Source organism: Aegilops tauschii, chromosome 7 (assembly GCF_002575655.3).
Source record: "Aegilops tauschii subsp. strangulata cultivar AL8/78 chromosome 7, Aet v6.0, whole genome shotgun sequence".
Lineage (NCBI taxonomy): Eukaryota > Viridiplantae > Streptophyta > Magnoliopsida > Poales > Poaceae > Aegilops > Aegilops tauschii.
The window spans coordinates 8,383,643-8,393,078 of record NC_053041.3 but is presented as its reverse complement, the minus strand read 5'-3'; the positions used below and the strand labels follow the sequence as shown (position 1 = coordinate 8,393,078).

At 40.7% G+C, this 9,436-nt stretch overlaps 2 protein-coding genes across 2 annotated transcripts; one reads left to right on the top strand and one right to left on the bottom strand.

Moving 5' to 3' along the window:
- Positions 1-383: 383 nt before the first annotated feature.
- Positions 384-3,924, bottom strand: LOC109776323 (uncharacterized). Its single transcript, XM_040395359.3, has 8 exons — positions 3,785-3,924; positions 3,609-3,692; positions 3,170-3,209; positions 2,635-2,680; positions 2,106-2,164; positions 1,919-1,986; positions 1,618-1,728; positions 384-1,542 (listed from the first exon to the last, which is right to left on the bottom strand). The coding sequence occupies exons 1-8, from the start codon at positions 3,922-3,924 to the stop codon at positions 1,410-1,412; spliced, it is 681 nt and encodes a 226-aa protein (XP_040251293.2). The 3' UTR covers positions 384-1,409.
- Positions 3,925-4,468: 544 nt separating this feature from the next.
- On the top strand, positions 4,469-5,499 carry LOC109776325 (uncharacterized). Its single transcript, XM_020334966.1, has 3 exons — positions 4,469-4,552; positions 4,649-4,729; positions 5,206-5,499. The coding sequence occupies exons 1-3, from the start codon at positions 4,469-4,471 to the stop codon at positions 5,497-5,499; spliced, it is 459 nt and encodes a 152-aa protein (XP_020190555.1).
- The last annotated feature ends 3,937 nt before the right edge of the window (positions 5,500-9,436 follow it).

The following is a 9,436-nucleotide window of genomic DNA, read 5'->3' as shown; positions in this document are numbered from 1 at the left end:
CTACATATGTAGGCTACATGTGCAATGCTCTCAGTTTTGGTTGGGCATTGGATGATTCCAATTCTGCAAGACGTGTAAACATCCGTGACCGTTGCGCCTGTTCCCAGAATAAGGGTTATGCGTACTTGAGAGTCAGTTTATCCAATGAACGAGATTTACCTCTGTGGCCCTAGAAATTAGCAATGAGACTGCACTGGCAGCGGAGGCAATCCTCTTTCAGATGATCTAAAATCAATTAGCTTCATCTCGAGATATGGTTCAGTTCTTATTACCCAAGATGGAAAGGAGCTTCTTCCCTTCATATGCCACAATCTCCAACGCTTTCATCCATCTGTTTCTACAGAGTTGGGCTTGTAACATTCTGTGCAGATAAGCAGTTTTTTTTTTTTTGCTTAAGAAGAAATAAGTAACTGGAAGCTGCAATTTGATTATTTTCAACTGTCGAGGTACAATGCAAATGTAATATCAAGTTCATCACTGTTTTTTGGGTTGAAGCTAGGCAGGCTAGCTGACATAGATACACAAGTTCATCACCGAACCTCTCCAGCCAGAACACTGACATAGATACACAAGTCAATGTTACTGAAATTGTCCTTCACTCCTTCAGTGTAACACTAAAGTAGACCCACGAGTAGTTACATTCATTTTTTCTTTGACTAACAGAGTAACGGGCATCTCTCACAGCTACGAAAATGAAACAGCACGGGCACACATAATTACAGATAGCGCACCTACATTGACTTGTAGTCAAAGCACATCAAGGGTCGGATTTGCAACGATTTGCTACTCCACTACTGATGGCTTTGTTACAAGATCCGTGCTCGTTTTTTTCCCCGAAAGAGCATGGAACAACTTTTTGTAGCCCCTAAGAAAACCAGATCTTGGGAACATGCCTTCGAGGAACTCTTCGAAACCTTCATCGTTGTTTCCTGAACTCCTTGAAGAAGCTCCCTTTCGATCTGCACCATTTTTGCAAGAGTAAGTTTCATGCCGCTGGAATCTATGGCATCCCTAAATCCCCAATAAACAAACACAAGATGCATGCATGAGCACAGAATAATCGACAAAGCCCAAGGCTGTCGCAGGTTCTGGTGAGCCCAATAAAGGCATACGTTCTACTGAGCGCAGAGCCATGACATTTCCCTACATGAATAAACACAAGATATGTGTTCTAGATAGACCTTATTTACAAGGCCCGAGATCAGCCGTGACCTGGGCCATTCCCAGGTGGAAACCACACACACAGTTACCAAGTGAACTCAACATTTAGGTGCCAAATATCTTGAAAAGTGCTGTTCAGATTTCAGGAAAAAGGATGGTGCCAATAGGCCATGGGGATGTTATAAAAACCCTGTTTGAGATTTGGCCGCCTGAAGAGTACAGTAGCCAAGCAAGCCGTTAACTAAGCATTAGACCCCTGACCCCCAACCCAACAAAGTACATGACCAATATAAAAGGCGTATCCAATCAGCTGTACCTTTTTTCTTTCTTCTATCTTTCTTGGCCTCATCCTCAGAGGTATCATCACTTCCTTCGTGTTCTCTGCAGTTTGAACAGTCAAAGAATCTAGTGTATAACAAAATAATGGGGTTGGACAAGAACAAGAACTTAAGATACCTCTTTCTCTTGTCCCTGTCTTTCAACTCAATTTCCTTTTCACCGTAGGGATCCCCCTCCTTCTCTTTCTCTTTCTCCTTCAGCCTCTTATAAGCAAGCTTTTCTGCACATCTTTCATAATGTACTACAATCAGGCTAAATAATCAATTGGGCACTTGCTTGAACAAAATGAAAGCACAAAAGACGAAGCAAGATTCAGTGGTCCAAGGAAAAGCAAAAGAAATATAACTATCATGGTAAGAAAGAGCAGTGCCAAATCTGGTTCAAACAAATCCTATTATGGAACAGTGGATTCACTAACCTCTTGCAAGCTACCAGCTGCACTAGTGCTTGTTTCTGCTCCCCTGCTTCAACATAAGAAAAATTCACCTGAAAATGATAAGAGAGAAATGTAAGTGCTACAAATACAGCTGAAACAGTTCTTTATAAAATGTGTTTTGTGTTTTACACATTTTAGCATGAGCAATAGGATTTAGTCAAGAACATACCTCATAACTGCCTAGCCCATGTTTTTCATCACAACGCCTATTACCACAGATAAATTGCCCTGCAAAAGAGCATATTCTGACCATTGCTAAAGATTTTGTATTGATTCTGAACAAGAAATATCTGATCCTGTTTAAGCGAATAGACAATTTTCAGAAGAAAAAAAAACAAATTCTGTATTGTCTAACACCTTGGTATAATTAGAAAAGAAAACTACAATGATGGCTTCCAAATTCTAGAGATTCAGTTAATGATTTGTTTTTGAGTTTGGTGGTAATTTGGTGCAAGCACCCCAACTGCACTCAGACATACAGCTAAATAAAAGAAAAGTATGCCTAATAGTGTAAAGAAATAAAGTTTTAAGCTCAGTAATTTTTAATTACAATTTCTTTAAATACCCTTTTAAGTTCTAGACATCCATTTGAATGGTCTGTTACTAGCAACAGAATACTTGTACAATTTAAGTTCAGTCATACTTTTCAGAGAAATGATTTTAGATGGGAATTAATAGACATGATTGCTTAAGAATACCTTTGCCAGATATCACTTCCTTTTCTGTTCTCCATCTCAATCCAATCTGCAGGAGAATATACCCTTGTAAGATGGGATTCATATCCAAAACTACAGATGATTTTAGAAGGGAAAAAAAACTACTGGTTGGGCATCCATTCATCATCCTGCCACTGAAAATGCACGACTGCCATATCATTAATAGTTGTTCACTTCTGTGTTACAAGGATAATCAGTGTTTGTGCGTGCCTGCCAGAACATAATATGAAAAATGGGCAGGTTGGCAAACATGGTTCTTGCAATATGCACATTGATGTAAATCCACAACCAAAAAAACAATTTTCTAGTTATTCCTGCCTGTGCATTAATTTTATGAAATATGAATTCATCAAGGTCACAAGAGTCACAATTGGAAGGACACTATTGTTGCCTTTAGATGTCCCTCCAAAAGTCATGCCATGCATTCTTCCTTTTGTATATCATTCAATACTAAAGGAGAAACTATATGTTTACATCAAGAAACAGTATTCATTGACATAGGGTTAAAGCACCATACCTTGCATTTTTTATACTGGGTCATGTCAGCAATGCAATACCTGCCTCGAGTTAAGGACCCTAAGCACATTATAGTTAAGTCTTACAAAATTACAAATAACAGCACACACCCATTTATACAAGCAATGATCAATACTGGCTGAGAGAAAGCACAAGTTCATGAGGCATTGAGGTGAAACCATGAAGCGCTTAAGTCTTTATGCAGAAGAGCATAGCAATACAGAGGACAGCAAGAGATATATGCCCTTGATAGGTTTAAGATACATTCACATGCCTTATGCCTATTTACATTACCAAGCTATTAAATAAGTATATGTAATGACATTAGCATCAGCATACATGAACTAGTTATTTCACAAAATTATCTGAAAAATATGCCATGTACTGACATGTCCTCATAGAAAGAACAATGCAATATAAAATATACTAAAAATGGATACTCTTTAAAAAGCTTGTCATAGTAACGCTTGACCAGCCTCTTCTCCCAAGTTGAATCCATGTCATCTTCCTCAGAAAGAATGAACCTATCAAATGATAGAAGAAGAAAAGTGAGGCATTTATGAAATTATGAGTTTCCTAAAACCACAGGCATATGTTAATAGGAGGTGGTTCAGACCTGTATCCTTCTCTCAATGTATCCTTATCAGTTTTGATGGGCAGACTGTTATCCACATTTTTCTCATGGCCATAAAACTGAACTGTTAAAAGGTAAAGACATATATCAGTGGCACACAGAAAATGCATGATGGATATCATGTACGCTAAGGTTAAAAGAACTGTTAAGGTTGAGTGTCTGATCTCCAATTCTTTCTACAACGAAGGGGTCTATTCTTTCATTCCACTATTTTGTGAGATTGGGACGCATTAAAAAAAAGTTTGGCAATGAAGCGTTGATCTATCTATGTGTTGACATTTGGCAAAAAAATGCACCATTGCACAGGACTGGTTATCAATATATTGGAGACCAGGACATAATCCTATGTTAAAAATGAGTTAATTGTAGGGAAGTACCACACTTGGGGCAGTTGTAACGTATCAGTACCACTATTCAGATTTTTTGCAAGTCAGTACCACGTTTGAGGCTGGTCGTTGCAATACGGGCTAAACTGCGTATAATTCTGTATTGACGCTGTATCTGACAACCCGGCCCCACCAGTCAGTTCACAAGCTGCCGAACCGGCTCGGCCGGTCTATCTGGTCGAACCCAACTCACTCACTCCCCACGAACCCTAGCCCCGCTCGAGCTCTCACCCGCCGATTCGCCGCCGACCGCCGCGCATTCCCCCGCCGCCACCGCGCCATGGTTCACGAGGATGAGAGCAGCGACGACTACCCCAGCCTGCAGTACATGAACTCCTCCGATGACGACAGCATGTTGTACCGGGTGAGTGGTGTAGTTAGGGTTAGGGTTAGGGTTAGGGTTCCTGCTTTGGGGATTTGACTTTGATTTGGGGGGTTTTGGTTCATTTTGCTCCCGCAGATCCCTGCCAGCATTGAAGACCAAGACTACATGGGCATTGGACTGGAACCATTGTTCCCTGCGAGCAGCATGGGCTGCCATGTGAGAGGCGTGTAGCCTTTGAGGGATTTGAGACGGGCAAGAGGTTTTTAGCTTGTCCTCTTAAAGTAAGATTCTACACTTTCTATGTCTTTGTATTAAAATGAGTTAGTAGTAGCCCCACAGTTAGTAGTAGCCCCCCAAGTAAGATTCTGTTCTTGTGATTGCCATTCTTTATCCAATTAGTAGTACTTATGCACTGATGCTGATCATTGGAGTAGGCATCTGTTAATTTTTTATGTGGCCAGGAGCTTAGTTTCGAGTGCACAGCATTGTTTAAGCTTTGATCCTGTTAGTTTAGTGCTTTATGAGTGCTTTATAGTTGATTATTGCAGGTCATTGATTATTGCAGTGCACATGTTGTGTTGTTCTTTAGGTCATTGATTATTGTAGTATATTATTGAAATACAATTAGTTAGCTCTGTTGTTCTTTAGTTCTTTATTTAAGATCATATTACTCTATTCTTTAACAAACATAGGTGCTGGATATATTGCGGGAAGGTCAGAACTGTGGTTCTGTTCAATGGGTTGACCCAGAGTGGTCTCCTACAATGCAAAATGCACTGTTGAAGCTATGGGAAATGTATCAAGACAGCAAGAGTGATAGGAGGAAGGATAACCTGGAGAGTTCACTCACTATTCATAATTTGACAGAAGAAAAAAATAAACTGGAGGCCAACTATGACAAATTAGTTGAAGATGTTCATGAACTTTTGAATGCCCAAGAGGATAGGGTGCTGGATTTCAGATATTTGCAGTCTAAGAGTGCATAGGAGAGGAATGCTGAGGTGACCAGCTCAGTTGTCTCAGCTATGAAGACAGAGATGGAGAAGAAAGAGGCAGAGATCTTCAAGCTGCAAGGGAAGTATGAAGTCCTTATGAACCTGACAAAAGCCCAAGGCACTGTCATCAGGAACCTGAAGTTTAACCATTTGAAAGAGAAGGAAGTGCTGAGTGCAGACATGATGAGGAACTTGCAGTTCCAGGTTGCTGAACTAACTAAGTCTGTGGAGAAGCTAACCCAAGAAAATCTCAAGTTGAAGCAGGATGCTGAACTCACCCAGTCTCAGGAAAAGCTTACCCAAGAGAATCTCCAGCTGAAGGATCACATTGGTGATATGAAAAAGGGACATGATAAGCTCATCCAAGAGAATCTCCAGCTGAAGGATCACATGGGTGATCTGAAAAAGGGCCATGACAAGCTCACTAAAGATAGGGCTCAGCTCAAGCTTCAGATTGCTAATCTGTTGAAGGCAGAGGAGAAGAATAAGCAGAAGATGAAGGGGATCCAGGCCATCTTGGATGAATGAACAAGATGAAGAGGCTGCTAAGCTAACCTTTTGGGAAGTAGTATCAATGGATCTATTCTGTATGTCTATATGGATCTGTTAGTTTGAATTATGGTTCTCAATGAATCTATTAAGTATGTTGCTTTAAGTTATGAACTATGTTGTACTCCAGTATGTTGTTGTAAGAATCTATTATGGCTATGTTATGTATGGATCTTTTAGTTGGAATTATCTTGCTTGCATAGATGCTTCATAGATGGATGTAGTTAGATAGATGTTGGGTTCCGTCGACGTCGACAACCCCTAAAGACTAAAACTTTGGCTACGTTGGGTTCCGTCGACGTCGACAACCCCTAAAGACTAAAACGTTGGTTATGTTGGGTTCCGTCGACGTCGACAACCCCTAAAGACTAAAACTTTGGTTATGTTGGGTTCCGTCGACGTCGACAACCCCTAAAGACTAAAACTTTGGTTATGTTGGGTTCCGTCGACATCGACAACCCCTAAAGACTAAACCTTTGGCTATGTTGGGTTCCGCCGACGTCGACAACCCCTAAAGACTAAATCTTTGGCTATGTTGGGTTCCGTCAACGTCGACAACCCCTAAAGACTAAAACTTTGGTTATGTTGGGTTCCGTCGACGTCGACAACCCCTAAAGACCAAAATAACAGAAAGAGTACACACATAACCCCATCATCTCTTGGGGCATAATTGACATAGTTTAGATTCATGACTAATAACAGAAAGAGTACTCTAATAGATAGCATGTCAAACCAAAATAATAATTGTTTTGAAACAGACTTAACTTGCCCCTCATCTCTTGGGGCAGCACTGACATAGTTTAGAAACATGACTCATACATAGTAGAAAGAGTACTCCACCAGATAGCATGTCAACCCAAAATGATAACTGGTTTAAAACATACATAACTTGCCCCCTCATCTCTTGGGCATAACTGCCATAGTTTAGAAACATGACACATGACACTCAGGTATTTCCACTTGCAGTTAAATAGGACATCCATCCAGTATGAGTTGTAGGGCCAGCAGAAGTGGAAGCACCAGAAGTGGAAGTCCCAGCAGCAGCTCTTGGTGCAGAGAAAGGCCTTGAATGCCTTGCAGCACCATGCCTTGCACCAGCTCTTGGTGCAGCATGTGCTCTTGGTGCAGCCTGTGCTCTTGCTGGTGCAGCCTCTCCTCTTGCTGGTGCAACCTGTGCCCTTGCTGGTGCAGCCTCTGCCCTTGCTGGTGCAGCCTGTGCCCTTGCTTCATCAACATTCCTTGGTCTTCTAGATGCCTTGCAAAAATGAAGGAAACATGAAGAGAAGGAAACATACAATAAATACAAAACATAGTACTAGTTAACAAGGTGCTTACCACATGCTTATTTTTCTCAAAGTCAACTCTGGTTTCAATTGTTTGCTGCAGCTGGTGTATCTATGGCCTTGCAGCCCACAGTTGTTGCATGTTATAGTGGCCATTCTTGAACTCTCCTTTGGCTTTGGAACCTCAAATCTTCCCTTTATCCTCTTTTCTCTCTTTCTTCCCTTCTTCACATGAAATTTAGGTGGCTCTATGTCTGGTCCTGTTGTCTTTGTCCAATCATGTTCACCAGGAACATGATATATCATTGGTTCATAAGCTGCTAGGTAAAATGGTTTTTTGAAGAATTTACAGACATAGTCCTCTGGAAACCTTTTTGCCTTGTTAATTGCTGATATTGCATGGTTGCATGGTGTCCCACTCAGGTCCCACTATCTGCAACCACATGTATGAAGTGCCAAGTTGACAGCATGTGTTTGCTGCCCACTGGTTACTTGCCATAGATTAACACCAGCTTGAATGGGTTTACAGAATCTGGCCCTTTCCTTTTCCACCTCTAACTTCTCAGCATAATGGGGTGTGATCTCCCACAGAGCTGCCTTTCCACTCTCTCTATTCCTATGCCACCTCACCATCTGCTTATTCTTAATACCGTCAATCATAGTCCTAATAGGTTTTTTCCTAAAATCAAGGATGTACTTGTTGAACACCTCAGATAGGTTGTTAACAACCAAGTCTGTCTTACAGTTTGTGACAAAAGCATGCCTAGCCCAGAATCTTGCAGGTATTCCACTCAGCCACTTCCAAGCTTCCTCACTCTCATTTTTTAGATCATTCATTGCAATGTCAAACTTGTATTGGTTATAAGCATAACTAGCATTATCCATGCATTTCTTAAGATCTTCTCCCCTAAACCCAGCATTCTGGAAGTTTGCATACAAGTGTCTAAGGCAAAATCTTTGGTGGCAGTTGGGAAATACTTGAGAAATTGCATTTAGTAGGCCCTGTTGACATAGCATATCATACTAAGCTACTGACATCATAGTATAAAGACCAAATTTGCATTAAGATAAACAAGAGGATGCATTCATACCTTCTGTCTATCAGACATGATAGTATAAGGACCAAATTGTCCAACTTCTCCTCCTAGACATATCTTCAGTTGATGCAGAAACCAACACCAATTTGTTGTATCCTCTTGTCCAACAATACCAAATGCCAGTGGGAAAATGTTGTTGTTGCCATCTCTGCCAGTGGCAGCAAGTATTTGAGCTCCAGTGGTGAGCTTAATAAAGCAGCCATCAACACCTATATTGCATTTGTAAGACCAAATTCAGTAACTAACTATTCTATATATGTCATCTACAAAAATTTATACACAATTCTATATATGTCATATAAAAGCAAGGAGCTATTTTACTCACTATATAACACTACTAACCTACTAAATAAAGCACTAAAATAAAGCATATACATCATATAAAATAGGTCACTAACCTATGAATGGTCTGCATGCACTGAGAAAGCCCTCCCTTGCTCCATTGATGCAGAAGAACATAGCATGAAACCTTGGTCCTGGATGTGGTATTTTTGTAGTAGGTTTTGGGGTTACAGTTGTAACTATAACTCTACTCCCAGGGTTTGTATCCATGATTGTTTGAGCATAGTCCCTCAGCCTGGGATACTGTTTCTTGTGCTCTCCTAAAACAGCCTCTACAGCAAGGTTTTTGGCCCTATAGGCCATGTGCTTGGGCACATCAACACCATACTTCTCATTGCAGTTGTCAATCAGAGTCAAAATACTTGTGTTTGGATCAGACCTGAACAGGGACTCATATGTCTGTGCAAGCCACTTTGCACTAACCCTTGATGTCTCTATAGTGCTAGGGCAAGTGTGTTGCAGCCTCATTTTTTTATTGCAAATGTCTTCTCCCCTTTGATAACTGCTGCAACTATGAAGAACTGACAATGCTCTTGTTTGCAGCAAACAATTATCCTTTTGTCTGAGTTTCTATGATACCTGAAATTTCTGGCCTGTGTAATGTGCAAACTCAACAGAGCATCTCTGAATTGTTGCTGATTTTTGAAACACATGTGC